Below are 26565 nucleotides of genomic sequence, written 5' to 3'. Positions count from 1 at the left end.
CTTCCACATGTGGAAGTTTTTCATAAGAATAGAGTTCCATCGCCTGATTCAAGTCTAGAAAAAAATTCAATTTCCAGCCAGGCCTTGGCAGGTAAATAATCAGACCCTGGCCCTTTAAGACTGCGACCGGAAGTAGTTTGACGTCACGCGACCGCCATCTTCCTTCTTGGTTGCCAGACCGCGAGGGGGAAGGGCGGGCAATCCGGCCCCATCCGCCGCCTTCGGCCCCCAGACTGACGGTTTCGGGGTCCCCGCGGCTGCCAGGAAGTCTGGGGGCCGAATTCCTCTGCTCCGTCGGTCGGGGGCCGCTCCAGCCCCGAGCTGCGGGTCTCGCCGGGTGAGCGCGGGGGGGCTTGGCTCGGGCGCGCGGACCCTGCGGCCTGCGCCTCTCCTCGGGCGCCCCGCGCTCCCCGGGGATCTTGGGGTTCGGCTTTAGGGCCTTCGCCGTGCTCTGCGCCCAGTGCTCCCTCGGCCCGCGACGGTGAGAACTGCTCCGGGCTCGGCGCTGGGTTCCAGACGAGGAACATTTTCCTCCCCGAGTCCCGGAGCACTTTCCTCCCTCGCTCTGGGCTGGGGACCCGGCTTTGGGGGTTCTTGCAGAGGAAGAGGAAGGGAATCGGGTGCAGGACAGTCTTTTTGCAAGGGGTGCTGGGCACCCCAACAGCTCAGGGGCACGTGGGTCCCTCCCAGGTTTCCCCCATCGTTCAGCTGCCTGCGGGCGAACGCCCCCCTCTGTCCTCCTCTGACCCCCAACATCTGCTGAGCACCAGCAGGAGAGTTTGTCCCAGGACTCCCCAGTGCGCACAGGTCACACCATGGTCCTGGTACATGCTGTGGATGTTCAGATCACTGGGGGACAACAGGCTGTTGGGGCGCTCTCCACAGGTTCCCTCCCAAGGAAGCAAATGCTGCCTGCTGCTCCAGATGTGCAGGATCCGGTTAGGCCCCAGCGAGACCCAGCAGGAAGCAGCTGGACAGGGTTGTGCTCTCCCTGGTTGCTCATGCCCTGTCTGTTCTCCAGCAGTGTGTGCCATGGGCCTTGCTGCTGCTCTTCGGGAAGGATCCAGGCTGCAGAAGATGGGCCCTCAGCGTCTGATGTCCAGTCCCCAGGTAAGGGGGCTCTCAGAAGGACAGGGGAGGGGGACAGGAGTGCACAGCCCTACAGGGACTGCATGCCCAAGATATATTTGGAAGGATTCTGGGGTGGAGTGGCTCCTGGCACACCTAGCAGGGACTCTGGTCTCTGCAGTTTAAGGCCACTTTGACCTTTGTTTGGTGTCTTGTGCTTTTATTCAAGGCCATGCCATAGGGTACTCAGACCCTTCTGGGGTCTCAGTGTTCTGGGTCACCCCTGGCAGGTCTAAGAACCTTTTGGATGCCAGGTTCCAGGCTTGAGCTCCTGGTAATATGGTCCTGGATGTAGGTGAGGAAGGAGACCTTGAGCCCATGATTTCTGCACGAAGCATTATTCCTGCCTTATCTGGAGAAAATATCTGATTTATTTCTACTTGGTGGCAACAACTGAAAGGAAATTCTCCTGGCTCTGCCATCTGAAATCATATCCTCGAGGCAGAGGGGCGTGGTCATATAGGCTGCTGTGTATTCCGCCTGGTATTGTGCCTTCCATGGGGCACATGAAGCAGATAGTCTTCTTGTTCCAGCACAACTATCTTTTGCTTTGGCTGCTGCTTCCATGCCAGGACGATATCTGTGCCCAAGTTTACATACTCACTCAGGATTCTGCATGCGTGTCTGACAGTCTCTCCCTGGGATCCGTAATTCTAGAACCCTGATGAGGAATTTTATGCTTTATTTCAGAGAACACCGCAAGGTCTATTTCTATACATGCACTGCCATATGTGTTTGGTTTGGTTTTGGTTTGGTTGCTTGGTACTTTCCATGTATCTGCTTGTTTTGTTTTCCATAGAATTTTGAGCCATTTGGCTGTGCTCAAGGCCTTTCCTTGAGTCTATACACAGGGTTCACTCCTGGGGACTTCAGGGGGCACTAGCCTGTGCCTGAGATTGACCCCAGGTTGCCCCTCTCTGTGCCCTCGATGGCACTATTGCTGAGGTCAGGACATGCTCAGCTCTTTTGTCCTTCACTCTGCAGTCAGGCTCCTTCCTGCAGCCACATTTCCCCTCAGTAAACCAGTTGCATTGGTAAATGCTGCTTTTCTGCAGTCTTGTGGTTTGTGCTTCTAATTGGAGAACCTGAGCATAGAATCTTTCTGGAAGCCATAGTTGCTGGGATTCAGGTGTTGTTACATCCACTGGAACAGATTTGTTTGGAGTGAACTGTGAGTGTTGAGAAGCCAAAGCATATGTTTGATTCACACACTAGAGCCACAATTTACCTTCTCGCTGCTTGTATCCTGGGCAGATGGTCTCTGAAAGCAATAGGGATTAGTGTGTATTTTGCATTTTGAGCCACAATTCGAGTTGCTGTTTCAGCTTCTCTTCCTTTGTAGCCAGGTATTGAACCCAAGAGTGTTCAGTGAACCTAGTACAGAGATGGGCCATGTGTGATGTTTGCAAAGCCACACTTGCATGTACATTCTAGAATACAATCTGCATATCATGTTGGCAGATGAGGCTTTCTACCATAATGTCTGGTGACCTTCCATTCTGGGTGCCCATTGAAAGAGGACCTAGGAGGGTTGGTTCTCGTGAGGACATAAGGTAAAATCCCTGAGTCACTCTCGGGCACTGCGAATTCCTGTTCTCTCCTCAGTCCCCTGAATGAGCCTTGGCCCTAAACCCCTGTGTATGTGCTTAGGACATGGTCTCCTTCCCTGCGGTGGCTGTGAAGTTCTCCCCGGAGGAATGGCTGTGCCTGGATGCCTCTCAGCGGAAGCTCTACAGAGACGTGATGCTGGAGACGTATGAGCACCTGCGGGCAGTAGGTGAGAGCTGTGGGGGGTCTCTGCTGTGGGCTACATCCTGGGATTACAGGTAGCTGCCAGTATCAGGCTGGGATCTGGTTTCCACAGGGGAAGTGATTCTGCATAGCCGAATGTCAAGATCCCTCCCTGTTGTTCAGTCTTCCAACTCCTGACTTTATTTTCAGATGAGTCCAACCTTTGCATCCTCTTCCTAGCCAGGGAAAGTTTGACTTGACACTTACCTGTTAAAATTTCCTATTAAACAAATCCAAAAAAGGATGGGCACAACTACGTATATATATAAGGAAATACCAGAATGCAAGTTATACCTATTAATGACATAACATCTAAAGAATACACAAGGAAATATACATATTCTTTTTAAGTCTATTAAAATACTCTAGGCAGGGAATAAAATTCAGACCACAGCTTCAGAGTGTGACTGGGCCTTGTGGAGTTTGAATAACGGCTCCCAATTGTAAAGAACAGTGTAATGTCCTCTATCTAAAGGTGTCTCAAAAGCAGAATCAAGTAGTGAGTTGCAGTCCGAAGAAAAGGGAGGTGTCAGAAAGGGGGCTGTCAAGAGCAAATCAGCTGTGACAGCTGCATCTTCTACTGTTCTTTTGCTTTTGGGAGCTGGCTTGATGCAAGTTGGAGAGGGGATATGTTCCATTTCCTCAGCATTAGGAGCTGAGGGTAAAAACAAATAGGGAGAAATAAGAGATCAGAGTGGGAGAAGGAAAGGACCCAAAAGGATTTGTAAAGTGTTTTGCGGGGTCGGGGAAGGGTTCTATTTGTAACAGTGGAAGGACTTTTTACAATATAGGCATGTAAAATACAGATGGGCCCTAGACATAGAGGTAGCCCTCACACACACAGTCACACATATATAGACGGTGAAGATTGATCCATCAGTTGCACTTGAAAAAACTGATCCCGGTGCAACAGGTCAGAATGCTTAAAAAATATCAAGCTGACTGGTCGGATGGAAAATTTTTCTATTTCAAGTAAAATTATGATTGGTGAGGATAAACTTTGCTGATGAAAGTGTTTTTGGGTTAGATTGTGCATTTTTAAAACAATCATAATGAGTCTTGAGCATCTAGGTTCCTATCCTGAAAGCAAACTGAGAAAATGGGCATTAAGATATATGGCAATAGTAATCTAGGTTTAATTGAAAATAAATTGCAAAACCTACTGAGTGAATTAACACTGGAGCGTGAGTCTATTATGGCATTATGTTTAATGACAGTGCAGACTGGACATACTTTTCCTACTGCTTGACCTTCCTGGAAAAGATGTTAGTGTTTTTCCATTAAGAATAATGCTGGCTGGGCCCGGAGAGATAGCACAGTGGCGTTTGCCTTGCAAGCAGCTGATCCAGGACCAAAGGTAGTTGGTTCGAATCCCGGTGTCCCATATGGTCCCCCGTGCCTGCCAGGAACTATTCCTGAGCAGACAGCCAGGAGTAACCCCTGAGCACCGCCGGGTGTGGCCCAAAAACCAAAAAAAAAAAAAAAAAAAAGAATAATGCTGGCTGAGAGGTTTTTTTTTTTTTTTTTTTTTTTTTTAAGTTTTTGGTTTTGGGGCTCGGGTTACTCCTGGCTGTCTGCTCAGAAATATCTCCTGGCAGGCACGGGGGCCCATATGGGACACCGGGATTCGAACCAACCACCTTTGGTCCTAAATAGGCGGCTTGCAAGGCAAACGCCACTGTGCTATCTCTCCGGGCCCTGGTTGAGAGATTTTTATAGAAAAGTTATTCTCTTGAGGAAGATTCTTTCCACAACTGTTTTGATGAGGGTTTTTTTCTTCAGTGAGTGTGAATATTTTATCAAATGCCTTTTCTGCTTTGATGCTTTTATCCTTTTAATTATGTGGAATATGAGTAGATTGATTATATACTGAACCATCCATGTATGCTTTTGATAAAACACTCTTGGACACCAAGTAAAAATTTTTTTATGTTTGTTTTTTGACCACACCTGGTGACATTCTGGTTACTCCTGGCTCTGCCCTCAGAAATCACTGGGTGGGAATGGTGGTGTTAGACGTAAGGCCTTGCTCACGGTAGCCAAGGACGGACCATGGTTCAATCCCCCGGCATCCCACATGGTCCCCCCAAGCCAGGAGCGATTTCTGAGCACATAGCCATGAGTAAACCCTGAGTGTCAATGAGTGTGGCCCAAAAACAAAAGCAAACAAACAAACAAAGACGATATCACTCCTGGCTTGGTGGACTATGTGGGATGCTAGGGGATCAAGCCGCCATTCCTCTTAGGTTAGGCATATGTAAGGCAAATGCCCTATTGCTTGTGCCACTGCTTTGGCCCCACCATGTTTAGTCTTTTTATTGTATTGTTGGATTCGATTTGCTGAGATTGGACTAAAGTTTTTCTTGGTATTATCTCTGTACACTTTGGGAATTAGCGTGATACTCTTAGAAAGTATTTGGAGGATTCCCATCTTTTTAGGATCAATGGTAATCGGTAACTCTTCTCTGTTTGATAAATTTCATCTGTAAAGTTTTGTAATTACTGTTTCGATTTTCTTGTGATAGACCTAATTAGGCCTCTGCTTCCTCGTAATTCAGTATGGGGATGTGATATTTTTCTAGAAATCTGTCCATTTCCTTTTGGTTATCTAGCTTTTTTTTTTTTTTTGTGGTTTTTGGGTCACACTCGGCAGTGCTCAGGGGTTATTCCTGGCTCCATGCTCAGAAATTGCTCCTGGCAGGCACGGGGACCATATGGGACGCCGGGATTTGAACTGATGACTTCCTGCATGAAAGGCAAACGCCTTACCTCCATGCTATCTCACCAGCCCCTGGTTATCTAGCTTAACTGAACACCATTGTTCAAAATAAGCTCCGAAGGGAAGGGGGAGGAAAAAATAAGCTCTTGTGATGTCTTGGATTTCTTGGGTTTCTGTAGTAATCTCTCCTATTTCATTTCTGATTTAATTTATTTGAATATTTTCCCTTACTTTCTCGTGAGTCTGCCAGCAGTTTGTCTATCTTATTTATTGTTTCTTAAAAAAACTCATCAACTGGTCTCCCTAATATTTCATTTTTTTCTATATTGTTGATTTCTGCTCTGTTTCTGTTTTTTTATTTTTTATTTTTGGTTTGCTTTGCTTTTTTGATCACACTTGGTGGCGTTCAAGGGTTCCTCCCTGAATTACTCTCAGAAATTGCTCCTGCAGGCTCAGGGGACCATATGGAGTGCTGGGGATTGAACAAAGTGCTTTCAGATTTGTGGCATGTGAGGCAAATTTCCTACCACTGTGCTATGGCACTGGCCCCTGCTCTGTTTTATTTTTTTTTAATTTTTTCCTCAGCTCATGTTTGGTTTCTTTGCTCTTGGTCTTCAGATAACCACTTTCTCCAAAAATAAGATAGTGTATTACATTAATTTTTGCTCCCAAAGATGTGCTAGGTTTATTTTCATCACATACCTTATTTTCTTTTTTGTTTATTTTTTTGGGAGTGACACCCTGCTAAATTATCATTCCAAGACAGAACCTAAGGGTCTTATTTAGGTGGGATTTCTTATATTTCACCCCGCAGGAAACCTATTAGCTAGGTCTTATTTTCAGAGGATGTTTTATTTTCACAAATCATGGTACATTATATTCTGGATTTTGGCTTTTTCTTTCTTACTGTAGGCCTCCATTACTATGAATTATACCCTAATTACTGCTTCTGCTCTGTCTCATAGATTTTGGCAATTTTTTTCTTTATTATTTGTTTCAAGGAATCTCTATTTCCTGTTAGATCCATCTGTTGTTGAGCAGCATGTTGTTTAGTATCCAGGTATTTGATTTTCCATTTATAGTCTGATAGGGTGTTTGGTATATTTTTTATATTTGTGAGTTTATGTAAGTCAGACTTGTGTCCTAAAATGTGATCTATTCTAGGGAAGGTTTCATGTGCACTTAAGAAGAATGTGTATTCCACTTTTTGAGGATGAAAGGCCCTGAATAGATTCATTAGTCCTAGTTTTTCTAGTGTCTCATGTAGGGCTCTTATACCTTTGTTAGTATCTCACCTAATTGACCTGTATTGGCAATGATGGAATGCAGAAATCTGCCATTATATCACATTTCCATTCATGTTTCTCTAGGTTTGTGAGCAAAAGCCTTATGTATTTCCGGCTCTATGTTTGATGCATGAAAGTTGATCAGGGTTAGTACTTCTTTATCTTTTGCTTCTAGGATCAATAATTAGTGCTCATCTTTGTCTTTAAATACTTTCTTGAGATTGCATGCAATTTGGTCTGCTATAAATATGACTGTCTCAGCCTTTTTTTTTTCCAATAGCTTGTATCATTGTAGTCCATCCTTTTCCTTTGAGGCTGTTTCTATCCTGAACTTTGAATTGTATTTTCTGCAGGCATCAGGTGACAGGATTTTATTTCCTGATTCAATCCGCTACTCTGCCTTTTGATGGGAGACTTTTGTTCATTGACATTTAAGGAAACTTTTGATAGAAAAGGCTAGTTTGCCATTCTATTTGTAGGACTCTTGCTACAATTGGGGACTTGGTTTATGTCATTGCTCCTTGAGTAGTTCATTTACAATGAGTTTGTTTATGTGCTCCCTTTAGCAGCACATATACTAAAATTGGAAGAGAAGATTAACATGGCCCCTGCACAAGGATGACATGCAAATTTGTGAAGTGTTGCATAAAATTAAAAGAAAAAGAGAATTGGTTTGTTTAGCACTATATTCTGAGGGGTATTTCTTGTTTGAGAATGTTTTTGACCCACCCTCCCAAGTAAATAATAGGTTCACAATGATAGTGATTACTAGGTTGAAATTTTTCTTATTCAGTAGAATTGATGTTATTCCTCCTTTCTTCCGTGAATTGTTTCAAATGAGAGATCTGTTTTGATTCTTATGTCCTTTCTTTGTACTTAAGGTGCTGTTTCATTACTTCGTTACTGCTTTAAAGATTTGATCTCTCTGTTTTTGTTTGTTTGAATTAATATGTCTGTTCATGTTCTATCAGGCAGTTTTGTTTAGCTATCTTTTTGCCACTTAGATTTGTACAGTAGCCTCTTTTTAGAGAGTAGGAAAGTTAGCTGCTATTATCTACCTTATACCTAATTCTTCTCTTTTCCCATTTCCTCTCTATAAATCAGAGATTCTTTCTCTTTGTTCATTAAGCACCCTACATTTTGTTGAACTGTTTTCTCTCTTTTTGGAGGGGTGTTTGGGCCACACCCGGCAGCCCTCAGGGGGTTACTCTTGCTCTCTGCTAAGAAATCACTCCTGGCAGCCGTGGGGCACCATATGGGATCCCAGGATTTGAACCACCAATGGGCCTGGGTCAGTAACTTGCAAGGAAAATGTCTTACCACTATGCTATCTCTCTAGCCCTCTTTTTTCGTTTGATTTTGGGGTCACATCTGGCAGCGTTCTGGGGTTACTCCAGGTTCTGTACTCAGAAATCCATCCTAGTAGTCTTAGGAAACCAGATGGGATGCTAGATATTGATCCACAATCTCCTGAATTAGTCATCTGCTAGGTGAGTACCCCACCATTACTCACAGTATCTCCCTTCCTCCCTCCCTTTCTCCCTCCCTCACATCCTCCCTCCCTCCCTCCCTTTCTCCATCTCTTCCTCCTTTCCTTCCTTCCTTCCTTTCTTCCTTCCTTCCTTCCTTTTTTCCCTTTTTTTCCTTTTTAAAATGCCACACCTGATGATGCTCAAAAATTGCTCCAGCTTTGATTGACCATGTGGTACACCTGGGATCGAACCACTTCCCTGCCTAGGTTAGGCACTTGCAAGGAATCCACCGTACTACTTGAGCCACCGCTCCCACTCAGCTCTCCTTTCTTTTTTGACTACTTTAATAAGCTCTTGTTTGTAATTTGTCTTCAAGATATTCAATGCAATTTTCTACCTTGTAATTCTAGCCATGTTGGTTTGCTGACATGTTTTTCAGTCCTTCAGTTTCAGTTGTATGGAGTCTCATTTTCCAAAAGAGTTCTTTGTGTTGGTTGAATTGTCCAGCGTTATGTTATTTATTTATTTTTTTTTTGGTTTTTGGTCCACACCCGGTGATGCTCAGAGGTTACTCCTGGCTATGCGCTCAGAAGTCGCTCCTGGCTTGGGGGACCATATGGGACGCCGGGGGATCGAACCATGGTCCGTCCTAGGCTAGCGCAGGCAAGGCAGGCACCTTACCTCCAGCGCCACCGCCCGGCCCCGTGTTATGTTATTTTTTATATTTTCTTCCCAGCTTTAGATTTCTTAGTTTTCTGGCTAGTAACTTCTTTATTTTATTGCTAAAACATTAAGTGTTTATTTTCGATCCTCATCTGTAAGGTCCAGGCATATTGGTGGACTTCGAAATTTGCCAGGATTTCTCTCCATATTCCTAATTTCAGGAGTCTTCCTTAGTTTTCTCATTTTTCTTTTAATGGATTAGAATGCTGGAGTTTCAGGATGTTTAAGAAATTGATCTATTGAACTGATTGTATAAAATGTCTAGAGTCTAAAATGTCTAAAATGTCCTGCTTTTTTCCCTAAACAGATGAGATTTTCTGATTATGATAAATAATATTTCAAAGTAATATCTACATTAGCTCAGCCAGGTATTAAGCTATTACATATTTCGGGAGAAAGAAATGGTAGGTCCAATATGCCTGGAAATACATGATCTAAATTGAATTATCCCCAGACAAAAGCACTGGCATCCGAATGTTTGGGGAATGAAGAGTGTGTGGGAGGGATCGAAGGGTCACTCTCTCTACTCAGACAGGGACCTGATGAAATTGGTTGCGGGACAGAGGTGCTCAGTACCAGAAACCTCCAGCTTCTTCTGTTTAAGAAACATGTATTTTGGCCGCACTTGCTTTGACTCCTGGGTTTCATTCATTGCTCACTACCTGAGGCACACAAGTAAAATGCATTTGATTCAAGTGCACACTCATCCTCCTGTGGTATAATACAGCCCCCTCAATTAAGCTTCTTTTTTGATTTTTTTGTTTTTGGGTCACACCCAGCAGAATTCAGGGATTACTCCTGGCTCTACACTCAGAAATCGCTCATGGCAAGCTCAAGGCACCATATGGGATGCCAGGATTTGAATCACTGACCTTCTGTATGAAAGGCAAACACCTTACCTCCATGCTACCTATCCCTCCTTACCTCCATGCTATTTATCCGGCCCCCTCCATTAGACTCTTGATTTCATTTTAACCTGATCTCATCTGTGCAGTATCAATATGCATATTGAGAGCACAGATTCTTCCTCTGTTCCCTGGTTTGTCAGCTTTCAATAGACTATCAGAGTCATACACAGGCTTCAGTCCATTTCCCATTATCTAATGCCCAATAATATCCTCTGGGCAGGGCATTGCAAAGGGAAACCTTTACTGATCTCCTGGCTGGAGGATGGAATCCTGGAGAGGCTGCCAAGAGGCATGTTTACAGGTGAGTGTGGGATGATGTTCTTGGGAGCAAGTCATGGATTGGGAGTGGAGAATTGTGTGCTTGTGTGAAATGGGGGCCCTGGACTGGGGCGGCGTGCTCCCAGGTCATTGATGCAGGAGCTGTCCTGCTCCCATTCACTGCCCTTAATGCTGAGCCCAAAAACTAATAAAAGATTTTGAATATGGAGTTTGTTAACTTTATAAGTTAGAATAAATATAAATGGTAAGATAAAACATACTGTTAGGGAAGATGGTGGTGGGGATGCAAAAAAAACCCATAATGTTAGATACCAGCATACAGGGAGTGATCCCATATCCCAGAGCAAGGAATAAGTTGTGGGCAACTCTGCATATACCTTCTAATTCCAAAAAAAGAAATTAGAATATTGAAGAATATGAAGTCTTATCTTGCTTTATCCACAAAATAAGGAAAGCCGTGAGAACAGAATTTAGCAGGAGATAGAGCTATGGTCCAGAAAGCCTTGTCAATTCTACTCTGACCAAATTCTTCTTTCAGCAGGACCACAGCCAGAAATCTTCCCATGTCCCTTCTGGTCACGGACTTTCTCCAATCAGAACTTCCTTAATCATCACATAAACCCAAATCATCCCTCTTGGACAGTCCCAGGAGCATTGCCAAGAGAGCAAGCTTCATCAGAGAACTCCTATCCTTGTAATCAGAAACAATGGCAAAAACATTCTAATACTTACAATGACAAAACTAGGAATAACATACTTGACAGTCAAAAGCACAAAGAAAGCTCCATACCTTTAGATAAAAAGATTTCAACAGTCTTATCTGGATTATGCTACAGTCAAATAGGGAGCTCTAATAAACATGAGATTTCAAATGTGGAAAAAACTAACACCTGGCAAATATTAAATCCAGAGGATACAGGTAAAGTAGGTGAAGGATTAGGAATAATAAGATTTTTAAGAGATAAGAATGTGAGGCCTAGAAAAGATTTCACTCTTGTATCAAATGTGATACACCAGAAAACACACACAGAAGAGAAGCCTCATGATTTCAGGGAGTGTAGGCAAGGTTTTAGTCAAAAGTCAAAATTTATCACACAACAAAATACACACAGTGGAGAGAAGTCCCATATTTGTAGTGAATGTGGGCGAGGCTTCAGTCATAGGTCCAGTCTCATCACACACCAAAGAATACACACAGGAGAGAAGTCCCATGTTTGTCCAGAGTGTGGACGAGGCTTTAGTCAGAGGTCAAGTCTCATGAAACACCAGAGTACACATACAGTAGAGAAGCCCCATGTTTGTAGGGAATGTGGGCGAGGCTTCAGTTGTAGGTCAAATCTCATCACACACCAAAGGATACACACAAGAGAGAAGCCCCATGTCTCTGGAGAGTCTGGTCAAGGCTTAAGTGAAATGTCAAAACTCGTCAGACACCGGAGGACACACACAGGAGAGAAGCCCCATGTTTGTAGGGAATGTGAGCAAGGCTTCAGTCGTAGGTCAAGTCTCATCATACACCAAAGAATACACACAGGAGAGAAGCCCCATATTTGTGGGGAGTGTGGGCGAGGCTTTAGTCAGAGGTCAAATCTCATCACACACCAGAGGACACATACAGGAGAGAAGCCCCATGTTTGTGGGGAGTGTGGGCGAGGCTTCAGTCAGAGGTCACATCTCATCATACACCAAAGGATACATACAGGAGAGAAGCCCCATGCTTGTGGGGAGTGTGGGCGAGGCTTCAGTTGTAGGTCAAATCTCATCACACACCAAAGGATACACACAGGAGAGAAGCCCCATATTTGTGGGGAGTGTGGGCGAGGCTTCAGTCATAGGTCAAGTCTCATCACACACCAGAGGACACATTTAGAGGGGAAGCCCTATGTTTGTATGGAATGTGGGCGAGGCTTCAGTCAGAGGTCACATCTCATCAGACACCAAAGGATACACACAGGAGAAAAGTCCCATGTTTGTGGGGAGTGTGGGCGAGGTTTCAGTGAGAGGTCACATCTCATCATACACCAAAGGATACACACAGGAGACAAGCCCCATGTTTGTGGGGAGTGTGGGCGAGAATTCAGGGAGAGGGAAAGTCTCATGACACACCGGAGAACACACACTGGAGAGAAGCCCCATGTTTGTAGGGAATGTGGGCGAGGCTTCATTCATAGGTCAAGTCTCATCAGACACCAAATGACACACACAGGGGAGAAGCCGATTTGTTTGTAGGGAATATGGGCAAGGCCTCAGTCAGAGGTCATATCTCAATGCATACCAAATGATACACACAGGAGAGAAGCCCCATGTTTGTGAGGAGTGTGGGCAAGGCTTAAGAGATACGTCAGGTCTCATCAAACACCAGAAGGACACATACAGGAGAGAAGCCCCATGCTTTTGAGGAGTGTGGGCGAGGTTTCAGAGATATATCAGGTCTCGTCTAACACCAGACGACAGAAACCCCATGTTTGTGGGGAGTGTGGTTGAGGCTTCACAGATAGGTCAGGTATCATCACACACAAGAGATTCACACAGAGGAGAAACCAGATGCTTGCGAGGAGGGAGACGTTCGGTCTCATCACACTTGAGAAGACATATTGGAGAGGTACCTCATAATTGCAGAGAGTTTTGGAGAGGCTTCAGACTGAGGTCAAGTCTCATTAAACTCCAGAGGTCGCATGGAGAATCCCTATGTTTGAAGCGAAAATGTGTAATGAACAGTCACATTTCTGCATCTACAAAGAACTAATCAGCCAACACAACAGCTGACATGTACAAGAAATCGACTTAGGAAAAGTTCCAATATCTTCCTTTATATTTTTTCTTATTCACTAATAAACTTTATCTCTATATTTCCCATCCATAATATTTCCGTGCCCCTGAAAGGGGATAGGCTCATACTATCAACAAAGTAAACAAAGAATTTGTCCTTGATTATTTCTGATCAGAATGTTACAGTCTTAATAAATTGATTCTGAGGCTTAGCAGAATTCTCATGTTTAAGAGAATTTATTTGAGTGAAATATATCTCCTGTGAAATAAAACCTTTTGTATATTTGTGTTTTTCTTTGCAATAACTCAGGCATTCTCCATGACTTACCTTTAACTTAGAAGCTGTATTATATGTGGGAGTTCCTCATCTTATGTTACACCCTTAAGTATGTGTGCATTATTGCCTGCATCAACATTTGTTTGGACCTGTGGTCCAATGCCCTACATTTGGGGTATGAAGCTTCCACTTGATACCATATTTAATATAGTTAATCTCTCATCATATACATCTTTTGTGCAGCACAAATCTCAAACTTTAGTTGTACATAGGATTCTTGGAAATCATTTAAGCTAACAAGGGAACAAGGCTGTTAACGAGTGGGGTGTGTGACAGGGAAGAGAGATTTAAAAACCATGCATGTTAAAACCAGAGCCATAGGACATTTTTCTTTCACATCGCTGATCTAGGATTGACCTTGGTTAGATCCCCAGCATTCCATATAGAACCCAAAGCAGGAAATATTTCTTAGTGCATAGTCAGAAATAACCCTTGACTGTCACCAGGTGTGGCCCTACCACCAAGATGTATAAAAAGCACACATATTAATGAATCTCTATTCAGACTTCTTGAAGAGTATACAGAATTAATAAAGAAAATGCTTCAATGGTCTGAAATCCAATTGTTTCTAGTTTCAAAAAGGCAGAAGCAAAGATACATATCTTGATACATAACACTCCCTCGTAACAGTAATGCAATGCTGCCTATTTCAGAATCAATTAAAACAATCTGGACATTTATCAAGTAAGGAATGATAGAGCATGGCATTCAATTCTTGGAGACTGCCTACGTACTGATAATTGAACAATACACAGAGATTATAGAAATCAGCATACCAAGGATATAAGTAGAGTTGATCGACTTGATCCTATAACTTGAGTAACGAGAGTTATGGGGAGTGGACTTTAAGGTCCTTGTGTAATGGAGGTGCAAACGAAAACAGTGTGCTCTGTGGTTTTAGAATGTGGAGAATGAAATTTCATTTGTGTCAAACAAAACTTAAAACTTATTTAAAAAATTAAATATTATGAGAACCTATATTAATGCTTTTTGCAATGTTCAGGGTGTGAGCTACCCAAGTGTTCATGAGTGAAAAAGTTTAGCATATATGTACGACCCAATATTAATTACATGGAGAGAAGAAAAGATACCTTGTACTTCCTTGCAAACGAACTGAATTTACAAGTGTCATGTTCAGTAAATGTAACAGAGGTCACACATTATTTTATCAAGTGTAATATATGGAAATAAAAAATGGAATATATAGTATTACACAATGACATGCATTGAAGGTGGAATAATAATTGATATGACGAAGTAGAAACAGGTAAGGAGTAGAATTAGGAGTTGCACTAGAGGTTGCGTCAAAAAACTGTTAGAATATCTACATTATGTTATTAATGCTATTTTACCAATTTGATATAAATCATAATAAACTAGAGTAGGAGCCAAAGAGGTAGCATGGAGGTAGGGAGCTTGCCTTGCATGCAGAAGGATGGTGTATCGATTTTCATCATCTTGGATTGTCCCCCAAGCCCGTCAGGATCGATTTCTGAGCATAGAGCCAGCAGTAACCCCTGAAGGGTCTGGAAGCCCGTGCAAAGCGAGTGCCCCACGCTCCACTATTATTATTACTCTTATTGCTGTCCAGATCTGGAGATTGTTTCCCCCCAGCAAATGTATCTTTCTTCTGTATAAGTTGCAGGGCACATTCCGCTCTCCATCTCTCTGTGTCCTGGTGACCCCAGACTTTTGGTTGGAGTAATACGGAAAAGTGTATTTTTAAGAGGGGAATTTTTACAAAATAGTTATTCTTGCACGGAGTGTTGGGCCTTTTTCAGCAAGATCAGGGTCACATCCCCAAGAGCCCAGATTGGCTGAGCCAACTGCAGTGCAAATACCCTTCCTGCTTTACTACTGTCTCTCCCCCTCTAAAGACATATTGATTGTAAATGTAGACTTTTGTCTAGAAACTTCAAGAGCAGACACCGGTCCCATCCTGGTCTTTTATAAGGATATTAGCATAATTTGTTGAACAACTCGCTATTTGGGCACGTTCCACATGGTCTCTCACTAGAAGTGAAGGCTGGATGCCAGGTCCTGCAGGGACAGGATCAAGCAAGATCCAGAGGAACGAGCTGGGTAAGTCTTGTGCTCATTCTTCTTACTCAAAGCTTGACATTTCTGTAGGAGTTGTGCAAGGGGCCTTGCTGCTCCAACTCGGAAATAATCCAAGCCATAGATGATGAAGATTCAATGTGTGATGTCCTGTCCCCATTAAGGGTGTTGTATGGGCTCCAAGAAAAACAAGGGGAGAGTCAAAGAAGTGCAATCCCTCTCAAAACTAAAGCCCAGAGATGATTTGGGGAAGGAATCTGGGGAGGGGTTCTGATTCCTGACGCTCCTGGCAGGGGTTCTGTTCACTGCAGATTGAGGATGCCTTTGTCCTTGATGTTGTCTTGTGTTTGGTTTGGGGTTTTCCATTAGGTGCTCTGGCATTCCTGTGGATTCATTACTCTGAGTCTCAGTGATGAGTCTAAGGCCCTGCTGGATGCCAGGTTCCAGGTTTGCACTCCTTGTAATAGGGACCAGAATGTTAGTGAGGAAGGAGACCTTGAGCCCAGAATTTCTGCCATAAATTACAATTCTGTCTTCGGGAAAGGATCTTCGATTTATTTCTAGTTTATGGTAGTATAGCCAAAGGTAGTTCATATGGCTATACCTTCTAGAATCACATCTTCTGCATGGGGAGACTATTTGTGGGGATTTCAGCCTGGGACTGCCCCCTTCCATGGCAAGCAGGCAGTAAATCATCCTCTGGTTCTGTCACAATGATCTTTTGTAACATGTGGCTGCTTCCTATGTCAGGAGTACAACTGTGCCCAAATCTCCTTGTATTTACACAAAACCGTCCTTACATGTCTTGTAAAATCTCCTTGGGGTCCCTAAATCTGGAATCATGGTGACTAATTTTTAGCCCCATCTTAAAATCAAAATAGTTTCTTTCCTACAACATATATTTCCTTGTGGGTTTTGTTTGATTTTAGTTTCAGTTTCGTCGTGCTGTCTTGTCTCTGCTTCTTTTGTTTTGTGTTGAATTTGAGTCCCTGACTATGCTCAGGGATTTTTCCTTGAGTAGTGTCCCTGGAATTGAACAAGAGTTATTCCTCTCTGCATCCTTCCTGACTTTGTTGCTCAGGTCCAGGACACACAGTTCAAGATTTACTCTGTTACTCTTCAGATTCAGCTTCCCCCTGGAGCCACATTTCTCCACAGTAAACCAGTTGCATTTCCAAAGACTCCTATGACTCTTCACCTAGGGTTCAACCTTGATATCAAGGGACACTAGCCTGTTCCTGGGATTGACCCAGGGTTGTCCCTTTCAGCACCCATCCTGCTCAAATCCAATACACACAGCTCGGCCATTTTGTCCATTACTCTGCAGAGCGAGGTTCGTCCCTGCAGCCACATTTCACCTCAGTTAATCACTCAAAGGGTGACTCAGAGGAACTCAACCAGAGGGCGACTAGACAAAATAAATTTCATCCATGTGCAACGCAAGCACTGACCTATTGCTCTCATCCCACATTGTATAACCTGCTGCACGCTTAATTTGACTTTTTGAATTCAACATGGTCTCATCTGTGCAATAACCAACATGCTAAGAATCTGTTCTTCATACACTGGTGAGAAGCCCTATGTTTGCAGGGAGCAGTTGAGCATTCACTCACAGTTCAAGTCTCAGTACACACCAGAGAACACACACAGGGGAGAAGCCATATGTTTGCACAGAATGTGGACGATGCTTCACTTTGAGTTCAAGTCTCATCACACACAGTAGGACACACTCTGGAGATAAGCCCCATGCTTGCAGGGAGTGTGGGCGAGGCTTAAGTCGGAGATCACATCTAATTAGACATGAGAGGACACATGGGGGGAGAAGCCACATATTTGTAGGGATTGTGGTCAAAGCTTTCGTTGGAGTTTACTTCTCATTGCACACAATACGACGCACATTGGAGAACCCCTATGTTGTCAGGGAGTGTGGGCGATCTTCACTTTGAGGTCAAGACTCATCACACAGTAGGACACACTCTGGAAAGAAGCCCCATGTTTGCAGGGAGTGTGGGCGAGCATTTGCTCAGAGTCCAAATCTCATCAAACATGAGAGGACACACTGAATAGAAGCCCCATGATGGCAATAAGGGTCGACAAAACTTCATTCTGAGGTCAAATCTCATCAAACAGCAGAGGGGACACAGTGAGGATTCCCTCTATATTAAGCAAATGTGATTAAGGACAGTAAATAAAAACTTCAGCATCTGAAAAAGCAACTGCAGCCAACACAAATTGCATAACACACATGAGGAATTGGGCACTAAAAAGTTCAAACATGCAACTCCCCCATCAAAGCAGTAGAAAACAGACTCATACTATCACACAATTCTTTTGCTTGTTTTGTGTGTGTGTGTGTGTGTGTGTGTGTTTGGGTCACATCCAGTGATGATCCTTGCTATATGCGCTCAGATATCTCTCCTGGCTTGGAAATCATATAGGTGCCTAAGTGCTGCATGCAAGGCAAATATCTTACCACTGCGCTACTGCTCCAGCCTCACTATCACACAATTCTAAACAAAGAATCTGTCGCAGACAAAATATCTATTTGAGAGAACTTAGATTAAATTATTAGTGAATTTATTACTAATCTTAGGCAGAGAAATCTCATATAAGATGAAGTTATGGAAAGAAACAGAACTGGTAAATAAGACCTTTTCTCTTGTAGTTGGTTGTAGTTTGCTTTGGGAAAACTGCTGGCTCTCTCCACCACTTTGATTTTGTTTTTGTTTTTGGGTCACACCTGGCAGTGCTCAGGGTTTCCTCCTGGCTCTATGCTCAGAAATCATCTCTGGCAGGCACGGGAGACCATATGGAATGCCGGGATTTGAACCATCATCCTTCTGCATGGAGTGCAAATGCCTTACCTCCATGCTATCTTGTCTGCCCCTCGAAGCAGAATATTTGCATATGGGAGTTCCTCATCCTGTGTTATCACCTTAATCATGTGTCCATTATTTCATGCATCAGTATTTGCTGTCAGGCCCATATCACCAATGCCCTGTATTTGGGGCATTAGGCTTCCACTTGAGTTGATCCATTTTTACAGGTAACCACTCATTGTGTATATCTTTTGAGAAGCACAAAATCTCAACTTTGAGATACTAATGAGGCTGGGACCCATCCTTTGACCTCACAACAGAACAGGGTTATTTGTTTTTGTTTTTTTTTTTTTGGTTTTTGGGCCACACCCGGTAATGCTCAGAGGTTACTCCTGGCTATGTGCTCAGAAGTTGCTCCTGGCTTGGGGGACCATATGGGACACCGGGAGATTGAACCGCGGTCCGTCCAAGGCTAGCGCAGGCAAATCAGGCACCTTACCTTTAGCGCCACCACCCGGCCCCATGGGGTTGTTACTATGACTGTTGTGAGTGTTATGGAAGAAATTTAAATGGCTCAGAGATTTATAAATCCCTGTTCAGACTCCTTGAAGAATACACAGGCGGGTTGGAGATTGCTTAGCGGTAGATTGCAGAGTGGTAGGACATTTGCGCAGCTTGCAGCTACCCCAGACTGACCAAGTTTGATTTTTGGCACCTCATATGGTCCTCCAAACTGAGAGGGCAGGTTTTTTAGTGCAGAAGCCAGGAGTGGTCCCTGAGTGCCATTGGGTGTGGCCCAAAACCAATCAATCAATATAGTTTTAAAAAGAGTCCTCAGGGTTATTATAGAAAACTCTTCAATAGTCTGAAAGGCAATTGGTTCTAGTTTCAAAAACACAGAAGGAAATGAACAGTGGCACAAGCGGTAACGTGTCTGCCTTGCAGGTCATAGCCAAGGACAGAAATGGTTAGATGCCCCAGCATCCCATACAGTCCCAGAAACCAGGAGCGATTTCTAAACGTGTAGCCAGGAGTAATTTCTGACTGGATGTGGCCCCCAAACCAAAAAAAAATGTAGAGAAGAACTCGATAAAACAATTCTCTCATTCTTACAGTAAAGCTGCCTATTTTTCTTCTTTTTTTAAATTCCATAATCATACTACATAGCTATTCAATTTATTAAAACTTGTAATCAACATAGTAATCAATCGACTGCTGCTCACAGGAAGACACCAGAAAAACTGCCTTGCAACTAGTACATATTCCTTCTAAGTAGAGATGGGAGAAATAAATGACAAATCTAGTTGTCTAAAAAGACAAATCTCTATACACATTTTATTTACAGTTTTGTACACTGTCTTAATATGAATGGGACCGCTTTTCTACTTGAGCCATTTTTAACCAAAGCAAAATAACCTAAGTAAATACAAATTGTTAAAATACAGCATAAAGATACAAATAATACTAATTCTAATTAGGAATGTAATTATGATGTTACATTTTTTATAATCCACAATTATGTTTAAGAAATCACACAAACATAGATCACTGATTTGAATGAAATGCACAAACTTGTAGCAAAGCCTTGTAGTTACAAAAAATTACCAAAGAATGCACAAAATTATGTTTATTCCAACTTTGTGCCATATTCCTGGATCCTTCACCAATGTTACATGAGGAAAAACCAAAAGCCAAACGAATGAAAACCTGAAATCAGAATCACTAATGTTATCAGTAGGGAAACCAATAAATTAAAATCAAGCAGCCATCAGCAAGAGCACAGCAGAGACAATGCCGTAAAAGAGAAAAAGACTGTATGCATCACTCTCTTCTTAAACCAGCAAATAAGCTCCACATACAATAGAACATCAACAAATTTTTTTCCTGTAGAATATGAGAATGCAAGTTGGTCGATTATTCTCATTAGTATTTTGGATGGTTATAATGAACCTGTCATGTTAATTCTACTAAGCTATAACACAGTGAGCCAGGAACACATTTATGGATTCTAGGGATGATGTGTACTGTAATTCTTTGATTGGGATAGTGGACACTAGCCAAAAAAAATAAAGGCATTAAATGCCTTTATCTTACTATATTTTAAATAACCTCTCAGCTTTTCTGTCCACAGGCGCCCTTGGATACAAAGGGCGGACAAACTAAGGTGGCAATTCAGGATACCACACGGGATACCATACCTTGCATGCACTACGAGATGGCCACGAGAAAACTCTTTAACATACACTTTATCTCTAGGTAATACCTCCATTTAGGAATTGAAGCACGTGATTATTCAGATCATCGAAGCAGTACCTGAGAAGTATAGACTTAAACCACAGGCTCTATTCTTCGAACACTCTTAATCAAACCAGCATTCCCTTGCTATTCTCTCCTCTCTTCTCACTACTTTTCTTTCTTTTTCTATGTTTTTTTCCTATATTCTGCTTATTACTTTTTTCCCTTTCTCTTCCCCTTTTATCTCTAAGGTGTTTTCTATTTTCTCTTCCTTCATACCCTTCCCATATACCTTCCCCTTTCTCCCCTCCGGAAATCCAACTATCCCTTTACCCCTCAATCCCATCCAGATCTTCCACCATATTAAAAATTTTCACCCTCAGTCCTTATTCAATTAGGCATCAAGATCGACCTCCTACCCAACGAACCAGTACTCTGCTCCCAGGCGAGGGGACACCCAGATAAACCCACACCTCATTTCCTGAAAGAAAAGACAGCCAACTCCCCTGTGGACTCATGATGCGAGGCCCTCCCTACTAACTCTCCCTAACGCGGACTGTTCCTTGAAACTGGGCCTAAGTCCAAAAATATTCCCAATGCAAGAACTCTTCCAAGACCTCCCTGCCGCAAATTTTTAATAATCTGAAGAAGGTCAGGGGATGTGTTAGGAAGATGCCTGGGAACCCACACACCACAAGAAAAACCCAAAAGACAATGGGAAAAACTGTACTTCCAACATAGGCATAAAACCTGTAATACACCACCTCTTTACCTGCTCTCCCCCAAATGTAAGGTAGTCCTCTGCACCACTTTGGTTCCTTAAAAACTTCGCTAACTTATTTTATTTTTATTTATTTTTTGTTTTGTTTTGTTTTTTTGTTTTTGTTTTGTTTTTAATTTATTTATTTATCTTTTTTAAATGATTGTCCTACATATATATTGGTGAGCACATACTTTTTTAATTCCCTTTTTTTTTCTCCCCCTCGTTTTTGGGTATGTGACCTGTTTCGGTTATCCCATCAATCCACCCACAAATATACAGACATTATAATGTAGCACCACTTCCCCCTTCAAAGGCACACTAAGTAAAGGGGAAATCTTACATATAAAAAAAAGAGCTCCTATCTACTAGAGATAGGAACTCATAGTTGTTTACAATATGGGGATATCTCCTGCCTTGAAAATATGTCATGTGGAATCAACTTAGACCTCAGGTGATTAGATACCATTCATTCAGCCTTGAACCCTTGAGCCCCGACATAGAAACGGCACAGCTCTTCACAACAGCTGCAGGAAACAAACTTTATCCGGGACAGCCTTGATACGGCGGGACTAACAACAAGGCCCAGCTCTAACATGTTATCCTGACAACGAGGAAAATGCGAACATCTTGACCTTAGAGCAGATTAGCCTACCTTACCAACTAACGACAAGACAAAACCAGAAGTCTTGGCACCCTTTGGTTAGTCCAAAAACCAAGATCGGGATTTGCAGATGACTGGCTGCAGGAACCACGACCAGACTGTATACATCTTGGGACCAATAAAAAAGCCCTAGTTTAGGGCTTGAACTATGACCTGCACAATAATCATGATCCCCAGTCCCAAAGGTCCGGCAGAGACAATTATAACGGAATGGGGCTTTTGAAAGCACAAAGAAAGACGCTATCCTAGGTGCCATCCTAGGTTCAGTGCAAAGACCAAGATCACCAACCACAGAAGATGGATTAAAATGACACTGAGGTAACAGAACCTCTAGAACCACAAAGACTGACTTCATCATAAGCCCACCTCAGGATCTGTGCAGATACTGAGATCTCTAAACATAGAGCAGAAGTCTTCCACACACCAAAAAAAAAAAAAAAACACCATCGGGAAAGTAAAGGATCCTGATCATGAGCAAAGTCTAGAGTTGATCCCATGACAGTATGCTCCAAGGTCAGAGAAACTCCATATCTCTTAGGCCAAGTGAATTCCTTTTCGAATGACCCCAACATTTACTGTGCGAGGGCAGGAGGGAAAAAACAAATACAAAAAGCACAAAATCTTGGTTATTTTTTTAAATAAATATATATATATATATTACCTTTATTTATTATTGTTATTATTATTTTTGATTTACTTATCTATTTTGGTTGATATTTCTGTTTGGGTGCGATTATTGAAAGTGTTGTCTCCAATTATATTTATTTTTTTTCTTTCTTCCTTTCTTCTCTTTCGTTATGTGCTATACCATGTTTCTTAATTCAAGACCATGGCGTGATTTTTGTTTGTTTGTTTTAGGTTTTTTTTTTGTTGGTCTGTTTATTTTGTTTGTTCTTTGAGGTGCTTATTGATATAGCTGGAGCCCTCAATTCATGGGAGAACTGCCCTGGTTTGTCTCTAAGGAGGCGAGATTGGGGAACAGGTGACTGGGCTGCTAGAGCAGTTCACATGATCTGTGGTGGTTATTCATTGAAAATGTACCTCATTATATCTGCTTTTGCTTTTCTTGGGCAGCCCTGTCAGCCAACCTACCAGCTGTTAAGCAGTTTACAAGTAAATGTAATTTTTTTTGTTGTGGGGTTTTGGTTTTTTTTATATTTTATATTACATTTTGTTTAAAGTCCTATGAATGTATATGTGTGATTAAAATGGCTTTTTCTGTTTGAAAAAAAAACCATTATAAATTAAAAAAAAGAACAAAACCTAAAAACAAAAACAAAAGTACAAGACAAAGGCGAAAGAGACTTCTCTTATATCTAGCAACATTTAGATGGAAATCAAATTTAAATGCAGTCCACTCTGCTTTTGAAGAGGCTTTGGTTCAGCTCCCAAATCTCGATTGCTTGATGCAGTCTCCTATGAGAATACTCAGAAGATGTTTTCTTAAACAACAAATCTATTTTAGTGGTAGAACCACTCTAAGTAGCTGTGTCTGCATGGGACTGATATCAATAACTATCTTTGGAGGAAGTCCTAGGTTTTCCTTGTATACCCTCCCTATATGTGTGACCGCCTCTCTGTTTTCACATTCAATATTCCATATTGCTATCTTGTCACCTTTAGCTATAACATTAAAAACGGCTCCACACACATCATCACTGTAGTCATCAAAAGATTCTCCAATAAGGCACAGCAGTGTTTCTAGCCAGAAGCGATCATGGTCACTTCTTCTCTGCTGTTTGTTCAATGTAATTAACCATAGTCCCCCTGGTTTGTTTTTCTCATCTTCCCAAATAGGCTCAATACCATCCTTAAAAAGTGAGTAGTCACAGTCAGGCATTAAATTACTAGATAACTGGATATGGTTGTATAAAGTCCAAAAGTCTTCAACAGTATCAAACTTAGAGATCAGCCTTAGATTTGCTTGCCAAGTTTTGCTTTTATCATTTTTAAAAAACCAAAGTGCCCATCTGTTCTGTAAAGGATGTTTAATATAATGTTCTGGATTAGCAACCTCCTGATTAGATTCTGTTTTCTCTTCTTCTGGAGGTGGGGGATTAGGAGTAGGGGTGGTTTCCGGGTCCACAATCGCCATCTTAGATCACTGAAAGCTGCCTATTTTTATAAACAATTAAATTTATCTATACATTTCTGAAGTAACTATAGAGTATTGCATTCAGTTCATAGAAACTATGTCAGAAATGTGAATTGAACAATATATAGACATGACAGAGCTCAGCATACCATGGATAAAGGAAGAGTAGATTGACTAGGTCCTATTAGAATTTATCTGGTGTATAATTTTAGAATATGAATATGTGAAACTTTATTAAAATTCTGTAAATTACAGCGAATCATTTAAAATTTTAAAATTATAAATGAGCATTTTTGTTTTTACTTTTTGCAGTATCAAGGGTATGTGGTACCCACATGTTTAACAAAAGTACATGAATGAAAACATTTGGCATATATGTATAACCCAATATTACAGGGAGAGATTATATCTTGCAGTTCATTGCAACCTAAATGAATTTGGATGAGTCATGTTCAGTAAATGCATTCATTAGAGAGAAGGTCTCACATGTATGATTTCTTCAAGTGTGATAGATATTAAAAAGGGAATATACGGTATTATAGGATGAAATGCATCAAAGTTGGAATAGTGGTTGATATTATGAAGTAGTAGAGGATAAGGAGTAAAATAAGGAGTCTGATTAGTGGAATTGCATGGAGAATCTGGTAGAACTCCTTGGGCATATTTACATTAGGGTGAGTTTATACTAACTGTGGTTAATGCTATTTTACTGATTGGATGTAAATGATAATTTTAGATAAATAAGGAGTAAGCTTAAATCTCAAATCTCAAGGTCCAAAGCTCACAGCTCCCCAAACTGGCAGCATTTCTGATCTAACAGGATTGTGAGGATGATATTGCTTAGGAATGCAGACTGGATCCTCCCTGCTGGGCAGAGCAGAGCAGCAGGAAGCACTCAGGACCCAAAATCCCAGGCGACCACCATGAGCAGGTAAAGAGGGAGGGTTTTCCTCAAGTCCAGGATGTCCAGTTACTAGACATAAAAACAATGGAAATAGCATCCAGGGTTGGACATGGATCATGATCTCCAAGCTTTTATAAATGTGGGTATTTGCTCTCAGTTCTCTGGGGGCATTACTCTGGCCTTCACACATGCAATCATTAGCTGCACCATGAGCTCTAAACAAGACACAAAGATGGAAGTGTGTTATGTTTCTTTGAAAATGACCTCTCAGTTTCTGCATAGGAATGGATTTACACTTCCAGGCCAGGAAGTGGCTGCTAAGTAGCTGGGACCTGGATAGTTAAGACTCCTTCTGGATGTTGTTTGACATCACAACAATCTCCATCTTTTGTTTTTCTTTCATCACACCCTGAGCAGGAATCACCAATCAGCAGCCTTCATTGCTTGGACCAATAGATTGAGGGGTCTCCGTGGGTGCTGAGGACTCTGGAGGGAAAATTTCTTTCCAATGTTGCTCCCTGCTTCCAATATCATGCTCTTAGCGCCCAGAGGATGCAGCTACTCCATGTGTGTAGACATAGCGCCCCAACTATCATTATCATTGTGGTCCCTTCTGTCCTAATATTAATTTTTCACTATTTGTGAAAAGCTGCCTACTCTGGACTGATCCTCCTGGTAACCTTGTTGAAAACCACAGTGACTACAGCAAGGAAATGGTAGCTATTTTACAAAATTAAACACGAGTACCTTGGTTTATTGCACCCAAACACTCAAACCTTTGTCCACCGCTCTCCTACACCAGTACATCCATAAACTTGGAAAGTTTCATCAAGATCCCTTGCAAATCTTCAATAATTGCCTCATTTAATTGCCAGAATTCACTAGATGCACCTGTGAGTACACACCTGTCGACCAAAATAGGACTAAAGGACTCTGCTGACTGAACCTAGTTCCCTTCTCAATCCAGAGACAGGGACTCTTACCTGTGCCCACAGAGCAGAAAGATGAGTCACCATGCCCAGTCCATAATGAGGGCTATCCTCTCACAGAGACTATTAGAAGTATTTGTTAATTTTGTAATGTCCTATGAGGTAAACTTCTCTCTAATTAACTAAACTTCAATTTATCTGCATATCAGTCAGTGAAAGTTTAACATGCTCAACTTAACAGTATGTCATAAAATTATGCAGATTTCCTCTGAAATCACTGTAGCTGATTGAGAGCACTTACTCTGTCCTTTGAGTAAGTGTAAGGCAAGTTCATGTCACTGAGAATCTAGGATGACAGGACCTGCTTTCACAGAGATCCTTAGAATGCCATACATTCCTGTATTGCTCTTCTTGTTGTAATCTGTGTGTTTACAATATGAATTCATTCTAAGTCAATTATCTGCTCCTCACTTTGGATTTTTCCATAAATACTAGATATATTATAGTGATTGTCAGGACTTATTTTTATGTACATTCTGTAATAGAACAACATATTTTGGGGCCACCCCTGGTGATGCTGAGGAGTTCCTCCTGACTATGCGCTCAGAAATCATTCATGGCTTGGTAGATCATATGGGATGCAGGGGGATCAAACCATGGTTCATCATAGGCTAGTACAGGCAAGTCAG

The 26565-nt window shown here is 42.1% G+C and overlaps 2 protein-coding genes and 1 pseudogene across 2 annotated transcripts in view; 2 read left to right on the top strand and 1 right to left on the bottom strand.

Annotated features, from left to right (window-relative positions):
* Window positions 1-26565, top strand: part of LOC126000521 (zinc finger protein 688-like) — a 431160-nt gene that overhangs the window by 114221 nt on the left and 290374 nt on the right. The gene's annotated exons all lie outside the window — the stretch shown is intronic.
* Window positions 7478-7577, top strand: LOC126000534 (uncharacterized; annotated as a pseudogene).
* LOC126000514 (eukaryotic translation initiation factor 4E-like) lies at window positions 23414-24045 on the bottom strand. The gene is given in 2 exon segments (XM_049767768.1): window positions 23414-23458; window positions 23461-24045. Coding segments are annotated over 2 exon segments (615 nt in total). The 5' UTR covers window positions 24044-24045; the 3' UTR covers window positions 23414-23426.

This window comes from Suncus etruscus (assembly GCF_024139225.1).
Source record: "Suncus etruscus isolate mSunEtr1 chromosome X unlocalized genomic scaffold, mSunEtr1.pri.cur SUPER_X_unloc_1, whole genome shotgun sequence".
Lineage (NCBI taxonomy): Eukaryota > Metazoa > Chordata > Mammalia > Eulipotyphla > Soricidae > Suncus > Suncus etruscus.
This window is presented reverse-complemented; position numbering and strand designations above follow the sequence as displayed.